Below are 26,145 nucleotides of genomic sequence, written 5' to 3' on the forward strand. Positions count from 1 at the left end.
TAAATTTTGTTTTTTTTTTGTTTTTTTCATCTTTCCTTACTCTTTTTAGAGTTTTTTTTTTGTTTGTTTTTTTTGTTTGTTTTTCTTTTCTTGTTTTGTTTTACGTTTTCTTTTACATTTTTGTTATCTTAAAGGAAATCAAACATTTCAGTTTTCATTTCTATATATATGTATGTATATCGTCGCAGTTTATCGTTCTTCTCAGTTGACATCATCATCATCTTGAAGGAAGAAAACAATTTTTATATAACAAAACTAATGAAACGAAAATTTTCCCCGTAAATGTAAGTTGTTTTTTGTTTTTTTTTCTTTTTACAATTCTTGTGTAACTTGTTGTTTTAAATGAGTTAAACTATAATATGCAAAAATAAACTATGAAAAAATATATAATTCATGAGTGAGTTGAGTTCTTTCTTTTGTTTGCTTTTTGTTTTTGTTGTTGCATTCATTAGCTGCTTTCCTTGTCTTCACATTTTCTTCTATTTTAGTTAAACAACAACTTAACTAATGAAAAACAAATCATTTTCCTTGTGTGTGTGTATTGTGTGTGTGTGTATTGTGTGTGTGTGTATTGTGTGTGTGTGTATGTGTTTGTGTGTGAGTGTATCTATATATATATATAGTTTGATACGTTGTTTTATAATTACAACTTGCCTTATATGCCTAAGATGGTACCTAACACACATATACATATATACGTATATATGTATATAGCAATTTGTCTGTATGCTTTTTTTTTTTGTTTTTGTTTGTTTTTTTAATGTGATCGTATTGCTAAGCTATTGTTTTGAGGTTTCATTTGAATTGCATTAATATTATTCATGTTTAACGGTTTTGCATGTGTGCCAAAGGCGATTTATGTCCTTTTTCTCTTGGGTTTGGGCACCCTGTTCTGCAGTGTGTCTCTATATACTTAGTTTGTTTTTGCATCTCTCTCTCTCTATCTTTTTGTTTCCTTAATATATATATATTTAGATATATATATATATATGTTTTCGATATTTGTCATTTTTATTTAGAATTTTTGTTGGTATGAAAACGTAAATGTTTAACAAGATTGTAAGCGGTTCTTTTGTGTTTTGTTTTGTTTCTCCTTCGTATATGCATATATATATTTGTATACCTATATATATGCATATAAGAATATGTTATTCTAACTGTAAACTATAACTTGTCTGATTTTATTTCAAAATATATCATAAACACAATGCATGTAGTTCTTTTGTTTGTTATTTGTTTTTCTTTTTGTTTGTTTGTTGTTTGTTGTTTTTTTTTTGTTTTTTGCTTTTTTTTGTTTTTTTTTTTCTTCTTCTTTGTTTTGTTTAGTTTAAATGAGGGCTGTTGTTGCTGCTGCTGCTGCGGTATTCTTCTCTACCGTCACATAAGATCGTAGTTGTTTTTTGTTACAGTTGTTTTGTTTTTTGTTTTATATAAGTCTTACGACAAATCTGTAAAATAAATAGAACAATTAAAACCATAAATATATATATAACATTTAAAAACATCAAGTCAAACCCCCTAATGGTTTCTCTATTGGCAAATCAAATCAAATTTCTATAACCGATAAAAAAACTCAGAGACACTTGAAAAAAGATATTGTAAACGTTTGAAACGCCTCTTATTCTGCTTTAAAAACATCTGTTAGTACCCTGTGCAAAGGGAAATATATAAAAACAAAAGAAAAGTTTTGTTTTTCCTTACAAAAAACTAAATAAGTAAGTATTTAATTAAGATATATAACCCTTAGGAAAGTCAACAAAAGCAAGTCCTATAAGCTGACCTACTATTTAGCTGACCCAGCACTGGTTCTAAGTTAATATACTGCTATGCTTTACTATACTCTATATACAGGAGATGTCTCTTAAAGAAAAGATTCCAAAATACTATTTATGCTAGTATATTAATTAGGATTAAGATGGTTAAAACTCTTTTGGACCCCATTATATCTAGAAGGCAAACGTATTTGACTGATCAAGGAGAATAGGATGCTTTCTACCCTAAGTTACTTTTCCTTCGGTCAAATGAATTTTTCTAAGAAATATATTTGCTATATTTTGGTTACTTGGGTTTTCTCTAGTTTAATTACTCTATTTTGTAGTTTTATCTCAAAGTCACTAAGGTAAGGTAAAGTAATAGGAAAGTAAATCAGCCTTTTTTTTAGTATTTTCAACTAAACATTTGAAATAATAATAATAAAGTTGTTAAAGTTGTTAACCTTTAGTAAAGATTATAAGACCTAAAATCGTTCAAGTTCAAGTATATACACATATGTATTCTGAATACAGACTTATTTAACTCATTTCTCACTATTTTTTAGGATGAGGCGTCTCAGTTTTTATGGTTTAAGATGTTTCTCTCTAGGACTCAACAGACACCCGTAAATTTTTGTTTGGTAATGGACAACTTACAGCTAGGCGCTGCCTCATAGCGACGTTGGATTTGATCATATGTGAATTTAACAAAGGCATCGTATTGCTCAGCCAGTTTGGTGGTCAGCACAGACTCATAACGTTCGCGTAGTTTATTCTCACGCTCCTTGATCATATTCTCGCATATGAGCTGCACCTGTTTAAATGTGAACAGAGCCTTCTCGCCATGGGGACGCAGCATTAGGTTCGGTGGGCTGTCCGGGCGGCGTGGGCTCTCCGGGCCCATTTCAGAGCCGCTCGATTCCGAGTCTTGCATGCGTTCCAATGCGGCTCCTGTGATGGGCAATTGTTTGCGTTTGTGCAGTCTTTTGATTTCATTGCACAAATTCTCGGCCATTTTGTCTGCGTAATAAATATTTTTTTTATTTTAATTTCAATTCACTAATGATGATGTTATGATAATGTTTTCGTTTACCTGGTGACATTTTGGCCAAAGCAACCTCTGAGAAGGGGCTTGGTTCAGTGCTGTCTTTGGCAAAACGATTGCTCGGTGTGTGGGGCACACCCAATGAAGTGCTTGGTCCATCGCGATCGCGTGAGGGTGAACCGCTGCCTGCCGGTTGACCGAAAGGATTGCAACGACGACGTTTGGTGGGCCGCTGGTTCATTGATTCCCAGTCCAGGGAACGTTTAAGTGTTGCACAGGCCATGGCTATGATTATCTTTTTCTTTTTTCTTTAACTAGTTCTTGAAACTTTGACAACAATGACGACGAGGATGGGGCAGACAACGACGACGACGACTGTAAGTGACAAAGGCAAAAGAAAGAATGAATGAGTAAAAATGCACTGACTGGAGAAGGAACGCACACAGGGCTAGTAGTTAGCTATTCGAGGAGTAGAAAACTGGTTTCCAGGAAAAAAAAAAAGAGACAGAACAGGATTCACTTGACACACACACACACACATACGTAGGTACATATATAAAAGTACGACGCACAACAAATAAAAGAAAACGGTGCAGCGATTTATAGCCTGCTTCTGAGTGATGGCAAGTCGGCTAGTTTTTAGCCAAATCTGACTGTTTTTCCTGTGACTCATTTTTGGGGTTAAAGAAGTTAATTGTTTTGTATGCCCAATTAGCTTATTATTATTAATTATTCCCACAAAAAAATGATAATTAATGAATAATCATTTAAGCATTACTCATTCAAAAACAGTTAACAAACAAAACCGTATAATCTTACATTCGGCCAAAGAAACAATTCTTTTAAAATGATCTTTCTCTAAAAGTCAAGTAAAATAAAAAATGAACAAGAGCTCAAATTGACTTTTACTTCACTTCAAGTGTTAATGACATTCCAGTAATGAAAATTTAGCTAGTTTTTAGTTTTGGTGCAACAACACTGTTGCCTTTTAGCAGCTGCACAAAAGGGCGAGGGCAAGAAAAAAAAAAGAGAACGAAGTTGCTGCGATGCGCAATTAAAGGGAGTGGAGTTGGGGAAGTTGTGCTGCATAGCAATGCAAGGAACTAATGGAAAAGAAAAGAAAACTGTAACTCAATGCCAGGGAACGGCAACAACCACCACCAACACCATTTCATCACTACCACCACTACCAGGCAGGCAGCATACACACAATGGTCATAAATGCGTATCGTAAAATCCTTCCTTTAATACTTGACAGCAGCAGCAGCGGCATACATATAAGAAGGAAAGGCAGGCAGCTGTACCAGCTGTTTTTTAAACACTCACGCACTCACACACACACGCACGCACAGAGAGAGTGAAAGAAGAAGAGAAGAAGAAAGAGAAAGACACCTACACTTGCATATATGCACGCACTTTTGATTTGCATTGAGGTTGGGTATCAATTAATAACCATATTCAATTTGCAACACGTGTGTGCATATGCATATGTGTCTAGCTATATTGTTGGTTTTGTATGATACGTAAAATTTATTGTCCATTTGAGTTTTTGCTTTTTTTCATTTCATTTAATTCTAAGCGATTATAGCGTTTTACGTGACAAAAACACCCATGTTAAAAAAAAGATTGTTTCAAAGAAAACAGAATGACAGCAGCAGCTTAGTGTGTGCTGTGTTCACAGTGGTTGTCTCGCTCTAACTCACGGCACATATACAATAATGGCAAGCAACTGTGATGTTGATTTCATGAAATTTTAAAAATGGTCGAAAACGCATATCATTAGGCACACACAGGGCACTCACTGAGAGCCATAGTGGTAGCAATCTTAGCCACAACGCGAGTTTTTTTTTCATTTTTGATTATTTTCACGCTATTGCACTTACATATTAATTGGGTATATACGTATTTCAGTTCAGTTTTTGCACCACTTCACATTCACTTTATTTACTTTTATTTTATTCTACGAGATATGAGCCTTTTCAGTTTCAGTTTTAATATGAATCGAATCGTATTAAATTATAATAGTATTGCTTAGTATTGGTTTGAGCAGTATTTTTAAAGGCCACTGAAATGCACTGTCATGAGTTCTTAGCTTTTAATTTTTGATTTTTGCGTCCCGATTGCTGAGGCTTTGATGTTTTTTTTTAATTTAATTTACAAACTTATTTTTCCTTTGGAGTCGTATGAAAAATGGACGACCGATGCGGAAAAATAGTGGGGGAATAGTGAGACCAAAGTTCTTTAAATATAGAAGCCCGTATTTTTTGACAGCAAATCATTAAGTTTGTGGTATATTTTAATACATTAAGAAGTGGTATGAAAATACCAAAAGCGTTAAGCGCTTTTGTCAGATGTTATCGTCAATCGAATTTAGTGTTGTAAAGTTTTGTAGTGCCCACAAATAAGCGGCAAAAAAACTTGCATCAGTCTGCAAGAGAGAAAGAGAGCAAAAGCGAAAGAGAAGCCGCCAAGAAGAAGGCGGACAAAATTGTATTTGTTTTACAGCTAATTGAAGTATAAGTAAGTGAACTTTCGAGAAACGGAATGAAAAAATGAAATAACTAAACGAATTGTCCTTGAACTTAAATATATTTACGAAAAAGGCACAGAAACGTCAACACAACCTTGGCTACTGTCCATTTACACACCACACACACCGATAAATCACAAACACACACACATACAGGCAAGCAAAAAGCCGCTACCATCTAACAACAAAAAAAGCAGGGAATAGCCGCCACAGCCACCGCCAAGCATCAAAAAATAAAAAATGGCCGAGCCAAAAACACCAGAGAAACTTTCAGCCAAGCCGCCAGTATTCCATCATCAAAATAGCCATAGTCCAAATGCTTCACTGCAGCTGCCCAGTCCAATTATTACGCGGCGCACACGCACGGCCTCGACGTAAGTCGCCTACATACATCCATCCATTCTTATTGCCACCTTATTTCTCCTCTCATTGTTTAACATTGATTTTGTGTGTGCTATGTTGTAGGTCGGCTCGTGCCTTGGAAAACCCCATGGTCACTGGTGTGGTGAAATCCTTTAGCCGCACCAAAGGACATGGCTTTATAACCCCCCAGGCCGGGGGCGAGGATGTTTTCTGTCATGTTTCCGAGTAAGTTTATAAATTATGCATATCCATCTCTAAACAGTTGCCTTCTCCATCTAACCAACAAACCACCCACTCATTTGCCATCCTTTACAAATCTCCTACACTCTACCCTCTTCTCCGCCACCTACACTCGAAATTTTCACAATTTCTTTCATAATTTCATCGTATTTTGTGTTTTTTTTTCGTTTTGTTAGCATTGAAGGTGAATATGTCCCCATGCCTGGAGATGAGGTCAAATATCGTTTATGCGCCATTCCACCAAAATATGAGAAACATCAGGCCGTTCATGTGCAGATAAGCAACTTGACGCCAGAAGTTCATCATAAGTGGGAGGAGCCTATTTTTGGTTCATCATCGCCAGCCAAATAAAGGGGCAAAACAACAAGCAAATTGAAAAACACATTAAAAGAGCAACAAAAAAACAAAACAAAAAACAAGCAAATGGCCTTCCAACTCGATTTTTTTTCCAAACATTCATTCAATCAATTTCAATTGAAAACAGAACACAAATTCAATATATTATTGTGTTTTTAGTAGTGTTTAAAACGAAGGCATGAGAAAGAGCGAAACTTAAAGTTGACTCTTGAAAAAACCAGTTTCCCATTTTTTAAATATTTGTAATAAGAATTTATCTAAAGTCGAGTGAAACTGTAATTGAATTTGAAATTGTTATGCACAGGGTAGGTGGGGGGAAAGAAGCCTCTGCGTTTTGTATATCTAATTGTGCTTGGAGCCTGTGTCTGTATTAGTCAGTTGTTGGTCAGCCAGTCAATCAGTAATTACTTTTAATTATCAAACAATATTCTAAATGTGTTCGCAAAAACAAAACAAAAAACAAAATTAAGCAGATTAACAGTAAATACCCTCAGCCAATTCACTTTATTATTATTATAAATAAAAAATTAATACGAAACGCAATTTACGAATCAAAAAGAATTTTTAATGGTGTTTGTGGGCGGTAAAGTATGTGTGTTTGTATGTATTTGTTTGCTCTGTGTGTGTGTGTGTTATCTTTACAAAGAGCATAAGAAGTTGTGGCAATTCAAGACTTAATCATACAATTTCTGCGAAGCTACTGAAATTTGAATTTCTTATCAACTCATTTCCTTTTATTGTCAATATTTTTGAATTTGTCCGTTAGGTTTAAATTTCAAGTGGCTTTTTAGTGTGACCAACAAGGTTTTATGCAAAAAACTTTTGTAACCTATTTAGTATTATTTAAATAGTTTATGACCTAGAAAACTTATATCTCCTATAAGGATATATGAATATATATTCTTGATCAGAACCGAAAGTTATGCCTTGAATATAATTTTATATGTATGTGTGCACATATATGCATATAAATAGACATTATATATCCGTATGCGTATGTGTAGAGCATAACTAATGGCCATTATCGTTATTTTCAACAAAACTGCCAATTGATATAATTATAAAGAATCCTTGTACATAAACAAAGCTTAGCAAACTTATTTATTTTGCAATTCATTTATGTATCTAATCTTTAATCAGTTCATTAGCTGTTTGATATAATTTTTTTGCAAAGTGTATTTTTCTATGGGATTCGTTTTCCATATTTTAATTTGGTCACATTAAAATTTCAAGTAGGTAAATTTTTGGAACGTCAACAAAAAAGTAAAACATTTATTTTGCTCAATTTTACATTCAATTAAAGCACAATACTATTCAACAAAATATACACTGGAGAGCACCAGAGAGTAATAATGAAATAGATTGTAAAAATATAAAAGATCAAATCAAAATTAAAGAGTGGAGGCGTTAGGTAGCATCTGCATTTGCGGTCGGCTACAAAAACAAAATCAATTCAACTGACGTGGATGTATTTGTTGTTGTTATTGTGACAGGTGAGCAGCAGCAGCAGCAGCAGCAGTAGCTGAGGAGAGGAAATTTCACAAATTTGTTAAATTGTTTACTTGGCAGCATGTCAACCACACGTAGACGTCAGCAGGTGAGCGATGGCCCCGAAGAAGGCGATGGCCAACTACTCATCGATAAGGACAGCAATGGATATGGGGAAGAGGAGAAACCCGATATACGTGGTGATAGGAGAAATATAGCCATTCTTTTATTTCTCTATATACTGCAAGGCATACCCATTGGCCTGATAGCGGCCATTCCGATGCTTTTACAGAATCGTGGAGCCAGTTATAAGCAGCAAGCTGAATTTTCCTTTGCCTATTGGCCATTTAGTATAAAATTACTATGGGCACCCATAGTGGATTCGCTGTATATACGTCGATTTGGGCGCCGCAAATCCTGGCTAGTGCCAGTTCAATATTTATTGGGTGCCTTCATGTTGTTGCTCTCGCAACATGTGGATCTTTGGCTCGGAGGCAAGGGAGTGGAACCGAATGTGCCTTTGCTGACATTGTTATTCTTTATGCTTAACTTTTTGGCCGCCACCCAGGACATTGCCGTGGATGGTTGGGCTCTTACCATGCTGAAACGCTGCAATGTTGGCTATGCCTCGACATGTAATAGTGTTGGACAAACGGCTGGATATTTTCTTGGCTATGTGGTATTTATAGCTCTTGAATCGAAGGACTTCTGCAATTCTTATCTAAGGGATATACCCAGCGATGAGGGCATGATAACACTGCCAAGATTCCTATGGTTCTGGGGCATCACATTTATGGTAGCCACCACATTGGTGGCCATCTTTAAGAAGGAGAATGATATCGAAGATGCCCATATGGAATCACGTTACAATGAGGAACACGAATTAAATATACGAGAGAGCTATCAAATCCTATGGCAAATGGTTCGCATGCGTCCAGTACAGATATTGGCTGGTATACTGCTAACCGTTAAAGTGACCTTTGCTGCCTCAGATGCTGTGACTAGTTTAAAATTAATTGATGCTGGTGTACCCAAGGATAAGTTGGCCCTATTGGCCATACCAGTTATTCCCCTGCAGCTTATACTTCCTTTAGTAGTAGGACGATATACAAATGGTCCACGTCCCATGGATGTCTATTTGAAGGCCATTCCCTACCGCATTTGTCTGGCCAGTGTGGCCACAATAATAGCCTATCTAACACCCTATATGATATCCAAAGATGGTGAAGTTCCCATCTATTATTATGTTCTACTTATCACCAGTTATGGCTGCTATCAAGTATTTCTTTACTCCATGTTTGTGGCCGCTATGGCATTCTTTGCCAAGATCTCGGATCCAGCAGTTGGCGGCACTTATATGACATTCCTTAACACGTTATGCAATCTGGGCGGGAATTGGCCCAACACTGTTGTCCTGTGGCTAGTCGATGTCCTTACCTGGAAGCAGTGTTCCACCCTCACCGATAATCAGTGTCTTGATAAAACAGAAGAACAGGTATGAATGATATGTCTTATATATATTTGAAGTTACATTTGTCAATTCCCTGTTTTACTTTTCCAGGCATGTTCCTCATCAAAAGGTGTATGCGAGATCTCCTTCGATGGCTATTATCTGGAGGCCTGTATTTGTGTCATCTATGGCATTATTTGGTTGCTAATAGTACGCAAATGGATATTATATTTGCAAGATCTACCAACCAGGTCCTGGCTGGTGGTAAAGACTGCTGGACAATCAAGTTATAAGTCTAGGTAGCAGTTAATTGTCTGATTCCAAAACAAAACTAAAAACTGATCATTGAGCATCATCATGGTACAACAGAAGCTACAACCACAACTAGGACACATTATATACATATATAATTTTTTTTTTTCCAATTGCATTCTAGGCTAGCGAAATTTAAAATTTTGTAGCTAACAAAAATGTTCCCGCCTTTATATTGTTTATTTTCTGTTTTAATTTTATAGACATATATAAAACGAAATGCTATTGTATAGCTTAAATTCCATCGGAAATAAAAATGAAACAAATGTTGAAAAGAATGTTTGTTGTCTTTACATTTAATTAATTTATCTAATTAATCAATATACTAAAAGATAGTTTCAATGTCCACAACATAAAGATTAAACCTTTTTCAATGAATTCTAATTACTTGTTATATCTCATTGGTTTTCAGTGAAGAAAAAGTAAATACTTATAAATATGCATGTCAATATAGCAGATATAGCAGTTATTTTTAGATTTATATTTCCGAGAATTGGAATTGTACGACTATTTACTTAGGAAACTCTGTTAATACATATATTTAGTTTGATATGTATATTAAGTTTCAGAGCCTACATATTTACACATCTAATTTTATATGAAATATGCATACATACATACATTACATACGTATGTACATACATATGTGTCTGTCTCAATATTTAACTATCATTTCTCGATCATTGTAGAAGGGGCCAAATATGTACATATATTTTCGATATTTATCTAGAATGTCTTTAGAATTTTCTTTTCTGTAAAACTTATTCTTGCCGCAAAAAGAATTATATAGTATTTTAATTAATTTGATTATTGAAAACCATATTAACAAAGATTTTTCTATTCCAAATTTTTCTTCTCACAAATTTGTCATAAATATAAAAAAATAAAAATGTATGTACATATGTATGTATGTAAATGTATGTATTACATACTAAATAAAATGAATACACTCGAATTGAAGTGAGTGAGTAAGTGACACTCATACTGAGTGAGTATATATGAGTATTGTATTGTTTACGTGCTCATACAAAGCAAATTGAGTGAGAATGAATACTGCTTAGAACGAAATGAGAATTTTATCATTTCGTATGATGTAATTTTTGGTTTATATTTAATCAGAGAGAAAGAGAGAGAGAGACCTGGAAAAAATGCAGAGATAAGGTAAAATCGAAAGCTAGATAATTTGTGCATATGTATGTATGTATGTAAATAGATAACAACATCTCATTCAGTTAATATTTACGGGGAATTCCCCGTAAATATAAACAAGTGTATCTACATTCGCCCATGTGAATTTGGATTTCAGTCGAATCAACTCGAACAATTGAGATGAATGCATTTTGATAAAATTGAAATGCAATACGGAAAACATGGCAACTAAAAGCGACATCAAATGCAATTGGTGTATGTGTGTGTGTGTGTGTGTGTGCAGTTGCGTCTGTGTGTCTGTAGGTCAGGGTAAGGCAGAACAAAAAAAGATCCACTAAAATATAAAAAGCTTTTTAAAGATTAATTGTTATACCCTTGTCAAAATGGCTATACGTACATATGTATGTATCTTGACTGTATACATATTATATATTTATATATTATCCTAATCAGTAAACACTACTAAAGGCATTTCAAATCTTAAATTTAAACAGATTAAAAACTCTGTATATGTACGTACAGAAATACACTTGAAATTGGTAATCAAACCTCTCCAATGTTCTCCACTTAGCCGAGCCTCCTCGTCACATATGCATGTATTTATGTAGATATTACTACAATAATCTTATCATTTGGTATAAGAATGAATTTACTAATACAAATTAGTTGGATATCAGGGTAAGGTTAGGGAACCCTTCTAAGGATGACGACATAATAAAATGTTCTGCATCAGCAGTGAGTAGCAAAAAAGAAAGAGAGCGAGAGAGAAAGCGAGAGTTGAGAGAGTGAAAAGCTTAAATACCGAAAAGCTTTAAATAGAGACGACTGAACGTTGAGATCCACAGAAAGAATTTGCTTAGTTAGCTGAAAAGAGCAAAAGGAAGAAACGAACAAACATAAAAAATTAAAAAGTAAAAAAAATTAGAAAAATATGTGCGGAATATTTGCAATATTTTCATGCGATGGCAAATGCATTGAAACGCGTTTACATCAGGGCAGCAAGTACACTCTACGTGAATTGGCCTATCGTCAGAGTGGACGCCAGCGGCATCGTGGACCCGATTCGACCGGCGTTAAAATCATTGCAGAAGATGGCGTGGCCATGGTACACGAACGCCTTCGTATTGTGGGCGTAAAAGATGGCGATCAGCCCTTTGTGTCCGACGATGGCAACATTGTTCTGGTGGCCAATGGAGAGATCTACAACTATTTGGAATTGTCTGCAGAAATAGCCAAACGTCGACCATATAAACCGAAAAGCGATTGCCACATCATTCTCGAGTTGTATCAGGAATATGGTATTGATTTGTTGAAACATATAACTGGAATGTTTGCTTTTGCTCTCTATGATAAGCGAACACAGGATATTCTGATTGCCCGGGATCCGTTTGGCATTATACCCATGTACACTGGTCGTGATTTACAGGGTAATCTTTGGGTTGCATCCGAAATGAAATGCCTTGTGGAATGTTGTAAGAGTGTTGAATCATTTCCACCGGGCAAAGCACAATACGGTCCTGTACAGGAATTAAAGACCTGGAAATACTTTGATCAACCATGGCAACATGAAATACCCACAAGAAAATGTGATTTAACTGCATTGCGCTCTCAATTGGAATCGGCAGTGAGAACTCATCTTCACTGCGATGTCCATTTGGGTGCTTTACTCTCTGGTGGCGTTGATTCCAGTTTGATTGCCTCGATAGCAACCAAAATAATGCGAGAGTCTGATCCCACATATCGCCTAAAGACATTCAGTGTGGGTCTACGTGGTGCTCCCGATTTTGAGGCTGCTCGCAAAGTTGCCAAATCTATTGACAGCGATCATAAGGAATTGATATTTGAAATCGAAGAGGCTTTGGATGGCATTCGGGATATTGTGTATCACTTGGAGACGTATGATGTAACAACTGTTCGCTGTAGTTTACCCATGTTGTTCCTTGCACGTTATATCAAAAGTACGGGCATTAAGATGATTCTATCTGGTGAAGGAGCCGATGAGATATTTGGTGGTTATCTCTATTTCCACAAAGCTCCCTCTAAAGAGGAATTCCATTGGGAGTTGGTAAAACGTGTCCATCAACTACATAACTCCGATTGTCTGCGGGCCAATAAGGTGGCCATGGCCAAGGGTATCGAATTGCGTGTACCATTCCTGGACACGGCTTTTGTCAATGAGGTTATGTCCATAAGACCCGAGGATAAGATACCCGGCAAACTAAATGAATTCTGCGGTAGTAAAACTTTGCCAAACAAACAATTGGAGAAATATGTGCTACGTGCCGCTTTTGCCGACGACTATCTACCATCGGATGTTCTATGGCGTCAAAAGGAGCAGTTTTCTGATGGCGTTGGCTATGAATGGATCGATACCATACGCCAAGTGGCCACCGATCATGTCACCGATGAAGAGTTCGCACAAGCAGCCCAAAAGTTTCCCTACAATACCCCAACAACGAAGGAAGCCTACTATTATCGCGAAATCTTTGAGCATCAGTTTCCAGGCGAATCTCCTGCCAAGACTGTGGTCAAATGGGTGCCTCGTCTCGATTGGGGCTGTCCAGAGGATCCCTCAGGCAGGGCTCAGGCTGTCCATCAAATCAATAAAGACTGACTTGCTTAGCAAAATAACAATAAGTCTCTATATTCTATATTCACATTCATGTGTGTGTATGCAAATTCCTACATATATTAAAGAAGAAATATATATTTGTAGTCTTAATTATTGGCGCGTTTTCAATTTCATTTAAATATTTACATATAAAACTGCAATTCTATTTGCTTATCTGCTCTTCCCTTTTCCCGACTCTCTCCCTTTAGCCAGCTGTTTGATTGGCGCGTGTGTGTGTCTCGTCTGTCTGGAAATGCAATTAATTCAATCAAAGATACGACTATTATTACCCATTGATGGAACGTAAATTGAAGTCAATATGTGTTCCATCAATCACAATTGGTTATCTTGATGAACCATCTGGAACTAAGTATCTCTGATTATGATCTTTAACCTTATCAGTTTTGTTTTCGTATATTATTGTTATTGAATGCAAATTGGCCATATCTACATACATATGTATGTTTGTTAAAGAAAACGGGGAACTCTGTTAATATAATATTCATTTTAGATAGTAGATAAGTGAGTAATAGCATGGAATATGTCCACGTAATGTATGTTTAACCGTTATTCACGATCATTCTAGATAAGTATTTACATTCCTGGAATATTTAGACAAACAAACGATACATAGTAAAAAAAAGGAAATCTTTTCATTATTCATGACAACTACGTTTATTGATAATAAAAACAATCAATCCTTATCGAAATTGTCAGAATTAAAGGTACAAAGTACACTTTTTTATATTACAAGTTTTTATACAAAAAAAAAAGTTAAATGGTGGTAAGACTTCTTGTAAATTTGCCACAGCACTAAAGTATAACATGAAAAATTAATAATAACCGGATACCGTCTCCCCCTTGGTCTCGTAAGTCTCCCCCTTAATGACAACCTGTCTACGCCCATGTGAATTTGAATTTCAGTCAAACTAAATTGCCCAGCTCTAGGCTTTTGAAGTGGTATATGTAGAATACTGAGCAATGTAGATAATTACATGTAAATAAAAAATACCAAATTGCAATGTAGATATGTGGTATTTTCTAGTATTTTCGTCATATCAATATATACGGGTTTCACTTGGTATTTTTAAGCAAAGCTAATACAGCCACACTGGCTTTATTTTTCGCAACGGAACGGGCAGAAATCGTTTGTTAATATTAAGCAAAAAGTTTTTAAAAATCATTAAATAAATTTACACTACCCAATGCAACTGAAGAACACGCGTAGCAAGATGTGAGGTTTGTTTGAGCTCAGCGAACTCTCAGTCTCTCAATAAAAATTAAAAGAGCAAAGAAAGTTGTGCTGCTATTTGCCTCCGCCTCCTCGCCTATTGACCGACCCAGCGCGTCACCTACTCCACTGAGAAAAAAGTTCACCGAAAGAGAAGTGAGTGAAGACGATGGAATTCCGTGTTTTTGTGTGTGTGTGTGCCAGAGTGTGTTTAATGTTTTTTTTTTGTTTTTTTTTTACTGCTGCTGCAACAAATGACAAAGTGAAACTTTAACTAGGCGCCCTTCACCGCCCCCCGCTTCCTCTTTTCCTTCATAACAAACAGCAAACAAGCAACAACAATGACAATAAGAAGAGCAATACTGTGATCTGTCGCTCTCATTCTCTTTCTCTCTATCTCACTCTCTCCCTGTGGCACTCTCCCATGTCGAGTAATAAAGAGGGCAAATTGTTCAATTGGCTGTGGTTGAAAATAAATTTAGTTTATTTAATATGTGTATTTGTGAGCATAGCAAATTGTTTGTCCAAACGGTAACTGAAAAATCAATTTTTAAGGCCAATGTTTAAGACCAAAAAGTGACAGCAGCGTAAGCCCAACCCAAAACAATATTGCAGAGAGAAAGAGAGCGACAAGAAACAGCAGCAGCGACGAACAAGAAGAAGACAAACTGGCAACAGCGCAGCCAACGTCAAGATATTTGCAAATCAAATTGGTATGCGTGTATGTGTGTACGAGTGCGTATCTCAGACATACATATACAAGCATATATACATATATATATATATTTATATGTATGCAAAACGATTGTTTTAAATAAAGATCTTTTGCTAACAATTTGGCTAAACTGTTTCCGTTATATTTTGCTCTATCTCTCTCACTCTTTGTTGTTCTGTCACTCTAACGCATGTGACATTTAGCCAGCGAATGACGTCGTCGTCGCTGTCGGCAGCGGCTGCAGAGCAGCACATAGCCGGCAACTAAAAAATTTGAAATGTTCGCCTCTATGCGTGTGTATGTGTCTGTGTATGTTGTTTAATTAACCAAAAAAAATGTATACATACATATATATATATATATATATGTATTAAAACACATCATCAGTCGCAGCTGTTCTTAAGCTATACCGTTAAATTGTAATCAGCATCAAGCTTTATTTTCCTTCATATCTTATCGACTACAGATATAAAATTAAACGTAGCCCCAAGGTTCGGACAAAAATTTAGTTACGAAAGCAGGTGCTAACCTTCCCCCTCCTAGACCCCGGTTACCCTGCTTCTCTTCTCTTGACTTTCCAACACTGTTGGCATTGATTTGAAGTTTTGTTGATGTTTTTTGTATATAAATAGAAAATTGCGTATGCAATGCTAATTTATATCGCTCTCTCTCTATCGCTCTTCGTTTCATTAACTCCCTTGCTCTCTCTCTCGCCCTCTCTTTGTCACTTTGGTGGTCTGTCTCTCGCTCGCTCTCTCTCAACAAGTCGCTGTTGTTGCTTAGTAATAATAATGATAATTGTTGTTGTTGTTTTTGTCGTTGTTGCTATATATGTATTATCTCATTTCTGTCCTCTCTCTCTCTGTCTCTCTTTTGGTGTCTGTCTAACAATTTCATCTACCATAGACGGCTTGACGTTGACTTTGGCAGCGCTGTCGGCCAAAAAAAAAAAAAAAAAAAAAAACAAGAATAGACAAGCGCGCACGTTGTCTCTTCTGTTCTGAGCTGAGCCAAAGCTAGTTTCCTGGCGGCCCACCCACCCACTAAAAACGGATGGCTTCGTCACGCTCTCAGGCGCGCCGACGTTCATGAGATGATTCATATTTGTATGTGCATATAATACACACACCTTCTTCCCTTCCCGCTAACATAAAAACACTTCCACTCCTCCGACTAATCTCCTTTTCTACTTCTTCATCTGTATCTTCACTACAAACCCCCTCAGTCTCACTCCCACATTCACTTCCACTCTCTCTCTCTCTCCACTTTACACATAGCGAGAGAGAGAGACATGCCCATACCCACCCGCATAGCTATTCACCTACATTTCTACACATTCTGTGACTTCATTCTCCATGCAAAAATTGTTGCCCACTTTAGGAGTTTATTTCTTTTTGTTTGTTGATGTAATTTTGTTTTGTGTTTCTTTTTATTTTTTGTATGCGCGCGCGCAGAACAAACACTTTGCTGCTATATACTAGATGCCGTGGATAATACCGATTAGGCCAAAAGTATATACAATACAATGATAAGCACAGGAAATAACGGTTATCGGTTACGTTAGGTTTTCCGTTCTCATATTTTAATTCTAAAAATTTTTAAATTTAAAAATGTATAAAGTTAATCTAGAGTTGTGAAATAGTGGGAGCTTTACCCCTTAAAGTATGCCATAACATAAACACTGTCTATTGTATCATTGCTTTAAGGCTTGTTTATTTTCTTGGACTGCCAAAGGGCAGTACTCCCCATTTTACAGTCTGAGATCCGCCACTGAAAGTAAGTGGATATTCTATTATTTTAGTTGGTCACTAAACGCTTCTTCCAACGAAATGAGCTGTATAATTGATCACCAGCTGTCTCTGTCGGGCGGGTGGTTTACATAGAATGTTCAATGATCCGTGTTTTCAGTATTATTTCACTCCAACACACACTCGTTGACTTTTGCTTTATATTTCATATTAAGTTCTTTGCAACTGAAAATTATAAACCTCAAAATTTTTAAATGATGTAAACGAAATTTTTTCCGTAAAAACAAAATATTTTATAAAAAGACAGAAAAAAAAAACATCACACACAAAACAAATCCAAATTGAACAATGCAAAATTTTATAAACTAACTCATATCGTGGCTAATAAAAAAAGAAAGGTTTATAGAATGCAAACGGACCTCTATAGGGTACGATAACTATTCCAAGTCACGTTCTAAAGGATTTCCAATTACTTTTGCTCGTTTCATCTAATCAATTATTCGGCTCTTGGCTTGATTTCCCTCAACCAAGAGTAAAGAGGGTGAAGAGAGTGAAGAGTCTTGGAGGAATTTTATGACCACTGCAGCAGGATGCAGTAAAATGTCATTTGCCTTCGTTTGAGTGTCCTTTCCGTAGAATTAAGCTAAAAATAAGCTAAATCATTCATTACATTTCATTGATTAATATTTTTCATTGTCTTTCTTTTTAGTTGCTGCGTGAAATCTTTGGATATATTTTTTAATAGAGCGAGATAACCGAAACTAAGAGCTGCCTAAATAGGGCGGGCCACGCCCACCCCTGCTACTCAACCAGCAAGAAAATAAAACAGCAGAAAACACATCACGTTACATCTAACACACTTATAGAGAAATTTGGATAATAAGATGGCCTACAGGAAACCAAACGATTTGGATGGCTTCATTCAACAGATGCCCAAAGCGGATATGCGAGTTAAAGTCCAATTGGCTGAGGATTTGGTTACATTTTTAAGTGATGATACCAATTCGATACAATGCACCGATATGGGCTTCCTTATTGATGGCCTTATGCCCTGGCTAACTGGTAGTCATTTCAAGATAGCACAAAAATCACTAGAAGCCTTCTCAGAGTTGATAAAACGTTTGGGTACAGATTTCAATGCATATACAGCGACAGTTTTGCCCCATGTGATCGATCGATTGGGTGATAATCGGGATACAGTGAGGGAGAAGGCTCAATTGCTATTGCGGGATCTAATGGAGCACAAAGTGCTAACACCTCAAGTACTAATCGATAAATTGGCCACAAGTTGCTTTAAGCATAAGAATTCAAAGGTACGGGAAGAGTTCCTGCAGACAATTGTTAATGCACTGAATGAATATGGCACCCAGCAGCTGAGCGTACGAACGTATATACCCCCGGTATGTTCCCTGCTCGGTGATCCCACAGTGAATGTTCGTGAGGCGGCCATACAGACGCTAGTTGAGATCTATAAACATGTCGGTGATCGCTTGAGGCCAGATCTCAGACGTATGGACGATATGCCAAATTCGAAATTAGCTCTACTCGAACAGAAATTTGATCAGGCCAAAATCGAGGGTCTTCTACTACCATCGGCTGTGAAAAATGGTAATGGCAATGGCAATGGCAATGGAAATGGTTTAGATGAGGCCGATAATATTGGCGTGCGAGAGACAAGGCCAACAAGGATAGTGAAAAGGCAATTAAATTCAGCAACAGCCACATTGAGATCAAAGCCAAGTATTACGGATATTAGCGGTGATGCTGGAGCAGTGACTATGGAAATATTTGAAGCCAGTTTTGAATTAGTACCACAATTGACCATTTTTCATGCTAAGGATATGGATGATATATATAAGCAAATTTTAATTGTTATAAGCGATAAGAATGCCGATTGGGAGAAACGTGTCGAGGCACTAAAGAAAATTCGTGCTCTACTCATTCTCAATTATCATCAAACGCAAACACAATTTGTGGTCGTACAATTGAAGGAGTTATCGCTGAGTTTCTTGGATATCCTCAAAGAGGAGCTACGATCCCAGGTTATACGTGAAGCGTGTATCACAATTGCCTACATGACCAAGGTGTTGAGACAAAAACTGGATGCCTTCTGTTGGAGTATATTAGAGCAATTGATTAATTTAATACAGAATAGTGCCAAGGTTATAGCATCGGCATCGACATTGGCTCTCAAGTATATTATCAAGTATACGCATTCACCGAAACTATTGAAAATCTATACGGATACGCTGCAACAATCAAAATCGAAGGATATACGTTCCACGTTATGTGAATTGATGGTCTTGCTCTTTGAGGAATGGCAAACGAAGGCACTGGAAAGGCATTCGACTGTCCTGAGAGACACATTGAAGAAATCATTAAGCGATGCTGATTGTGATGCCCGAAGACATTCGAGATGTGCCTATTGGATATTTCGACGACATTTCCCAGAATTGGCTGATCAGATATATGGTTCCCTAGATATCGCTGCCCAGAGGGCATTGGAAAAGGAAAGAGATGGCGGCGGTGGCGGTGGTGGTGGTGGTGTCAGTGTCATTCCAGCACCAGAGACACGTCGCACCGCCAGTCGTTTGGGACGTCCAATCGGCTCCAGTTTACAAAAGGCCACACCCAATATGAGATCAATTTCAGCTGTAGATACGGCTGCAGCTCAAAGAGCCAAGGCTCGAGCTCAATACACACTCTATACCAGGCAACAGCAAAAGAAACCACTGGCAGCCATGAACTCGTTGCAAGCAGCAGCCCATAATGGCTCATTACCAAGGCCAAGATTAAATTCACAGAGTGGATCAACGCCCGCAACAACACCGGGCTCGGTGACGCCACGAACTCGAGGGCGAAGTGGTGTTAGTCAATCTCAGCCGGGTTCTAGATCCACATCGCCAAGCACTAAGCTAAGAGATCATTATGTTGGAGCCTATTATCGTGGTGGTGGTGGAGGAGGTAGTGGAGCAACTGGAGCCATACCCAAAAAGGCATCGGGCATACCACGGAGTACAGCAAGTTCCCGAGAGACAAGTCCCACTAGATTAGCGGGTGGTGGTAATCTGATGAAACGTAGTTTATATTCCGTTGGCTCTGGATCGAGGCGAACACCCGAACGTAATAATCCACAACGACCCTTGGCAGCGGCTCGTCTGTTGGCCCAATCCCGTGAAGCTGAAAATATCCTGGGTACAGATGACGGCGGTGGTCAGAATGATTATGTTTCCGGCGATTATATGCGTTCGGGTGGCGTTCGCATGGGTCGGAAACTCTTGGGACGTGATGAGTCCGATGATATTGATTCAGAGGCAAGTTCTGTGTGCTCTGAACGTTCGTTTGACTCCAGCTATACGCGTGGCAATAATTCCAATTATTCATTAAGCGGCTCACGCACTCGCCTCGATTGGAGTACCCAGAGGGCGCCATTCGATGACATTGAAACGATTATTCAGTATTGCGCTTCCAATCATTGGTCAGAGCGTAAGGATGGCCTGATCAGTTTAACCCAATATCTGGCCGATGGCAAAGAATTGACCCAACCCCAGTTGCAATGCGTTTTGGATATGTTTCGTAAAATGTTTATGGATATACACACAAAAGTCTATTCATTATTATTGGATACTGTCACCGAATTGATATTGAATCATTCGCAGGATTTACACGATTGGCTATTTATATTGCTGACGCGATTATTCAATAAATTGGGCACCGATATATTAAATTCAATGCATAGCAAAATCTGGAAAACATTGCAAGTGGTCCATGAATATTTTCCCACGCAATTGCAATTGAAAGAGCTCTTCCGCATCATTTCCGATTCAACGCAAACGCCCAATCCAAAGACAAGAATAGCTATATTGAAATTCCTAACCGATTTGGCCAATACGTATTGTAAATCAAGTGATTTTCCGAATGAACAAAATCAACAAGCCTGCGAGCGTACTGTCTTGAAATTGGCTCAATTATCATCCGATCAAAAATCAATTGAATTACGTTCACAGGCACGTAGCTGTTTGGTGGCATTGTATAATCTGAATACCCCACAAATGACAAAACTTTTGGCCAATTTACCCAAGGGCTATCAGGATTCGGCACGATTGTGCATACAAAATCATATGCGTCGTCAGAGTACGGGTAATTCGGGTAATAATTCACCCACATCATCGCCATTGAGTAGCAGCAGTCCCAAGCCGTTGCAGAGTCCATCGGTTGGGCCGTTTAGTTCGCTTCAATTGAATACGTCAGCAACAATCGGAGGGGTAGGAGGAGGAGGAGCCACAACAACAACAACAACAACTACAACTAGTCCACGCTCACGTCAATCATCGGTTGAACAAGAAATGCTCTTCTCATCCGAATTGGAAGTCGTTCAGCATAATATACAAAAAACATCCGAGGAAATACGTTCCTGTTTTGGTCAACAATATCATTCGTTGGCACCAAATGGCTTTGGCAATGGCCATCATTTGCAATATAACAATGATCATCAACAACAACAGCATCCTTCTTCTCATCATCAACAGATGCAGCAACAGGATTCGTGTGCATCTCTCTCATCGAATTCAAAGACCCAATCTTCGGCAAATACCACACAGTCGAATACACCAGAATCGGCGACAATGCGTTTAGATAATTTGGATCGTAATAAATCACCGCCACCACATCAAACCGGCTCCGGCGGCTCTGGATCAGCATCCGGTGAGGGTAAACTCTTGATATCGCTGATTATTAGCGATAATGGTGAATTAATATTACCCAACGATGTGCCCGAAAGTGTTGTCATTCGTCAGGCGGTGAGATTAACCAAAGATCAACCAGTCGATCAAATATGCTCAACCCTATCCAATTTGGCCATATGCATACGTGGAGGAAATTGTGAATTGCCAAATAATAATTTCAAATCAATAATGCGCATGCTACTCAATATCCTGGAGGCAGATGATACCGATGTCGTCATAGCCGGTCTAAATGTCCTGAGCAAAATAATGCGCAGCGATAAGATGCGTCATCAGTGGATGAATTTCTTGGAATTAATCCTATTGAAAATCATTCAATGCTATCAGCATAGTAAAGAGGCATTACGCGAAATCGATAATATGATACCGCGCATTGCGCCAGCATTGCCTTTAGATTTATCCATTAATATTGTGAATCCTGTCATTGCCACTGGCCAATTTCCGGCTAATCTATGCGCCATCAAATTGCTATTGGAGGTCACCGAACATCATGGAGCTGATATAACAGATGCCCATTTGGATATGGTATTCCCGAATTTGGCCCGATCGGCCGACGATCAACAGTCAATGGTACGCAAAGCGGCCGTCTTTTGTATAGTCAAACTGTACATCGTTCTCGGCGAGGAGAAGGTTAAACCGAAGCTATCCGTATTGAATCCAAGCAAAGTTCGTTTGCTTAATGTTTACATTGAGAAGCAAAAGCAGAATTCATCAGGTGGCGGCGGCGGCGGCGGATCATCAACCAAGAATTCCTCAGCAGCCTCATCATCATGATTAAGGGGCATATCACCGGGACGCCATTATTCATACAAAGACACCATCGGCGATCGTGAACGTGAACGTGATCCATTGTCAGGCGTTAGCTTAGGACGAAAGTAGGCAAAAAAAAAAAACCAACAAACAACAAGAAGAAAGAAAAACAAGAAAAACAAAAAAATATATAACAAATAACAAAAATAAGAAGGAAAATAATACAGACATTTAATGCTATATATATATATATAAAAAGAAACAAAAAATATATTTAATACAATTAACTAATTATATAGTCATCTAAAACGGGGGAAAAAAAGAAACAAAAGCGAACGAAAAGAAACTGACAAAAAGAGAAAGAAGAAATGATTGTGTATTTGTTTAAACTTCCAACCTTAACCCGACTCTCGACCTACTCTTAGAACCCTCACCCTCCCCCCCCACCCTTCCGGCCTCCACTACCCCCACCCTCACGCCAGCTAAGCAAGAAAATAAGAACTAAGAAGAACAACAAAAACGTAAAGAAATTATTTATAACAAAATTGTAACTGATTGTAATATGCATATAGATTATGACGAGATAAAGAGAGACAGACAGACAGAAAGAGAGAGAGAGAAATTATTAGACACAACTTCAATTTTTCCCCCACTTTTTCTTTCGTTTGACTTTTTGCACTAATTGCTTTGCTTTTGGACACCTTTAAAACGGTTTAAAACATTATTTAAATATTAATCTAAGAAGTCAACTGATTATCCATCTCCCTATCTCTCTTTCTATCTCGGCCTCACTCTCTAACTCCTTTTGTTAAACAAATAATTTCGCTGACTCAATTATTGTGTGTGTATGTTTTTTTTTTGTATATTTTTTTTCTCTATTTAAGCTTAAAATTTAACTTTAACTCTTTTGCTTTCTTTGTGCCCCTTTTTGTTGTACGCCCCCCTTCCCCCAACCCCTAAACACCCCTTCCTCTCCACTCGCTATTATCTACCTTTTCGCCGCTCAACTAAATTCTAATTTTTACTTACAACTGATCTATTTTTGTAATTAATTTAAAAAAAAAAAAAACAAACAAACCACAACAAAACAAAAAACAATTTCTAGGTTATATGTAATATTTATAAATTAATTAAAAAAAAAAAAAAGAAAAACAAAACAAACAACAAAATGAATAAAAATCAACAGTTAAACAAAACCCGAAAAATATATATATACATATTTAAAAAAAAAAACAAAAAACCAAGATCAAAACAAGGCATTGTTTTTTTTTTTTATCAACTTTTGTTTTTTATTATTATTTTTGTTTTCTTTTTTTTGCTAAGATTCTTTTGTGGTTTTCGTTTTATTTTGTTAAAATTGTCAAAGTTTTTTTTGTTGTTGTTTGGGAGGGGTTTTTGTATTTACATCGATTTTATATATATATATATATATATATATATATATATCAAGAGATTTTCTTACTTGCGAGGGTCAAATTAAAAGTTTAGGGCCTTATCAAATATGAATTAATCGTGTCAAGAAATTTTATAAAATTTTTATTTTAGTTTACTTCCTTCAAGTGCAAATATTTTTTTTTGGTTTTCTTGGAATTTGAGCTGGGCTCTAATGGAAATTTCGTTTTATGCTCTTAAAGAAAAGTGTTGGAATTTCTTAAGTAATCGATCAATTAAAGCATGGACTTGTAAGAATCAGGCATTATCTTTTAAAAGAAATGACTGAAATGAAAGTCTTGAGTTCATATATGGCAACTTTTTCGTTCAACCCTCGCATATTAGTTAGAAAATTGTTTGATAGAGTGAAACATCATCAGTGTGGGAGAGAGGAGTGGCGCAGGGGAGAAAGGTAAAAGTGGGGATGTACTCAATGTGATTTTCTCTTAAATTTTAACTAAGTTATTTAACTAAGAATTAAACGCTATTCAACTAGATTTTCTTGCGCTTTTCTTTTTTTTTTTTTTTGAATTAATGCTCTCGATGTGTGTGTGTGTAAGTTGTGTGTATGTGTGTGTATTACATCATTATTTTTATTTTGCATTTTGGGCCCACTTTTTGTTTTTGTTGTTTTTTTTTTTTTTATTTCTTTTGAAACCTGAACTCTTGGGATTGTGTTTTTCCATTTTGGTTTTAGTGTTTTTGTTTTTAGATTTTCTTCCTTTTTACTACAAGGAAAAAGACGTTTCAAAAATTGTTTGGAATTTTAAAGAAACTTAAAAACCATATACATATACATATATAAATTAAGGCACTTAAACATAAAAAAACTAAAATCTAAATTTAAAAATTCTATTATAGAAAAAAAAGTACAAAATGGGATTAGAAACAAAAAACAGAAAACAAAAACACATTTAAATAAGATTTCAAGTGCGGTGGTTCATTTTTGTTTTGCTTTCTTGGTGTTGTTGTTTTTTTTTTTTTTTAGAATCTAACTTCATTTTTACAAGTAAAATTTGTTTGTTTTTTGGATATATATAAATATATATATAGAATAGAAAATGTGATTGGTTGAAAGTAATTTACACTTGATATGAAACAAATAAAAACCTATATAAACATTTTTTTTTTTAATAATGGCACATTTTCTATATTACTTGGCTTTCATTTGTATATGCCCTTGCAGAGATTGGACTTTTCATTGAAGTTTGAATTCAACTCATATTAGCTTGGATTAGTTTACTATTTGGCTAGTTTAATCAGTTTAAAATGAAATTACTATATTTTTTTGACAGTGGCGAATCTAGATTGTTGTTTGGGCGGATATTAAAATTTGTTAAGTTTATTGTTTTTGGGAAGGAAAAGTTTTCTCTTCTTTCAGGCCACTGGGTTATCCAGAATCTCTCTTCTTTTGTCCACCATAAAAACTAGATCGTGTACAACCTCTTGAACTTTTGAATCTCAAGAATATTCATTGATATTCTTATATTTTCGTATTCCATGTTTATCGATTTAATGTAGCAAAACAGAATTTTTTTTTGAGGAATAATTTTGAATATTTCTAAGCATGCAAAAAAATTGATTTTTGGTATATATTTACATTCTCAAAATCAGTTAATGCGTACATTATTCATATTTCATTGTAATTAAATCGCTCATACGACATGAGGTCCGTGAGGAGAAGAAGTATCGTTTGCTTTTCAGAAGAGTAATTTAATTTTTAGTAAAAGTTGGTTATAGTTGTGGATCTAGCTCTTTATTTTGTTGGGAGGAAAATTATCAGACTCAGAGATCTTGGGTTTCAAAGGGTTTCAACTTAGTGTAATTCATAATTTTCAGAAATAAATAAATCCAGTGTAAAAGATTTAAGCAAAACCACATCTTAAAACTGAATAGTCTCTTCTGAAACGTTTAAAATATGAAAAACTCTCTCTCTTATGGCTTATTGTGGGGCAATAAGTAAATCCTGAAGTCTTAGAAGTGCTACCACTTTTGAAACGATTTTTGAATTATAAAACAATTACTACTCCTCCTTTAAATGTGTCCCAGTATAATATTCTAGTTTTTAAGATAAGATTGCCTAATTAAAATCAATTAAGTCGATTCGCTTTTTCTATAGCTTTTGGGATTGTACAGACCACTGTGTATTATATAGAAAATCCAATTGAACTGCAAAAGTATATACATATAATAGGAAATGATCGATCTTGTACCGATCTCTATATCATTCAG

The 26,145-nt window shown here is 36.4% G+C and overlaps 5 protein-coding genes across 6 annotated transcripts; 4 read left to right on the forward strand and 1 right to left on the reverse strand.

The window, feature by feature from the left end:
- Positions 1-730: 730 nt before the first annotated feature.
- Positions 731-5,025, reverse strand: LOC6639614 (akirin). Its single transcript, XM_002062106.4, has 4 exons — positions 4,680-5,025; positions 2,845-3,171; positions 2,409-2,771; positions 731-1,448 (listed from the first exon to the last, which is right to left on the reverse strand). The coding sequence occupies exons 2-4, from the start codon at positions 3,077-3,079 to the stop codon at positions 1,438-1,440; spliced, it is 609 nt and encodes a 202-aa protein (XP_002062142.3). The 5' UTR covers positions 3,080-3,171; positions 4,680-5,025; the 3' UTR covers positions 731-1,437.
- Positions 5,026-5,215: 190 nt separating this feature from the next.
- LOC6639613 (cold shock domain-containing protein CG9705) lies at positions 5,216-6,829 on the forward strand. Its single transcript, XM_002062105.4, has 4 exons — positions 5,216-5,316; positions 5,400-5,700; positions 5,792-5,914; positions 6,106-6,829. The coding sequence occupies exons 2-4, from the start codon at positions 5,567-5,569 to the stop codon at positions 6,278-6,280; spliced, it is 432 nt and encodes a 143-aa protein (XP_002062141.1). The 5' UTR covers positions 5,216-5,316; positions 5,400-5,566; the 3' UTR covers positions 6,281-6,829.
- A 689-nt stretch (positions 6,830-7,518) lies between these two features.
- Positions 7,519-9,814, forward strand: LOC6639612 (acetyl-coenzyme A transporter 1). The gene is made up of 3 exons (XM_002062104.4): positions 7,519-7,779; positions 7,856-9,269; positions 9,336-9,814. The coding sequence occupies exons 2-3, from the start codon at positions 7,857-7,859 to the stop codon at positions 9,525-9,527; spliced, it is 1,605 nt and encodes a 534-aa protein (XP_002062140.1). The 5' UTR covers positions 7,519-7,779; position 7,856; the 3' UTR covers positions 9,528-9,814.
- Positions 9,815-11,538: 1,724 nt separating this feature from the next.
- On the forward strand, positions 11,539-13,392 carry LOC6639611 (asparagine synthetase B [glutamine-hydrolyzing]). Its single transcript, XM_002062103.4, has one exon. It carries the CDS (start codon positions 11,617-11,619, stop codon positions 13,297-13,299), a length of 1,683 nt encoding a protein of 560 aa, XP_002062139.1. The 5' UTR covers positions 11,539-11,616; the 3' UTR covers positions 13,300-13,392.
- A 1,017-nt stretch (positions 13,393-14,409) lies between these two features.
- LOC6639575 (CLIP-associating protein) lies at positions 14,410-23,332 on the forward strand. Of its 2 annotated transcripts, none has more exons than XM_002062102.4 (2): positions 14,410-14,683; positions 17,700-23,332. In XM_002062102.4, exon 2 carries the CDS (start codon positions 17,875-17,877, stop codon positions 22,504-22,506), a length of 4,632 nt encoding a protein of 1,543 aa, XP_002062138.1. In that variant the 5' UTR covers positions 14,410-14,683; positions 17,700-17,874; the 3' UTR covers positions 22,507-23,332. The 2 variants fall into 2 exon arrangements, with proteins under 2 accessions (XP_002062138.1, XP_046868142.1); XM_047012186.1 differs by lacking the exon at positions 14,410-14,683 and adding an exon at positions 17,365-17,418.
- The last annotated feature ends 2,813 nt before the right edge of the window (positions 23,333-26,145 follow it).

Source organism: Drosophila willistoni (assembly GCF_018902025.1).
Source record: "Drosophila willistoni isolate 14030-0811.24 chromosome XR unlocalized genomic scaffold, UCI_dwil_1.1 Seg144, whole genome shotgun sequence".
NCBI classification, from domain to species: Eukaryota; Metazoa; Arthropoda; class Insecta; order Diptera; family Drosophilidae; genus Drosophila; species Drosophila willistoni.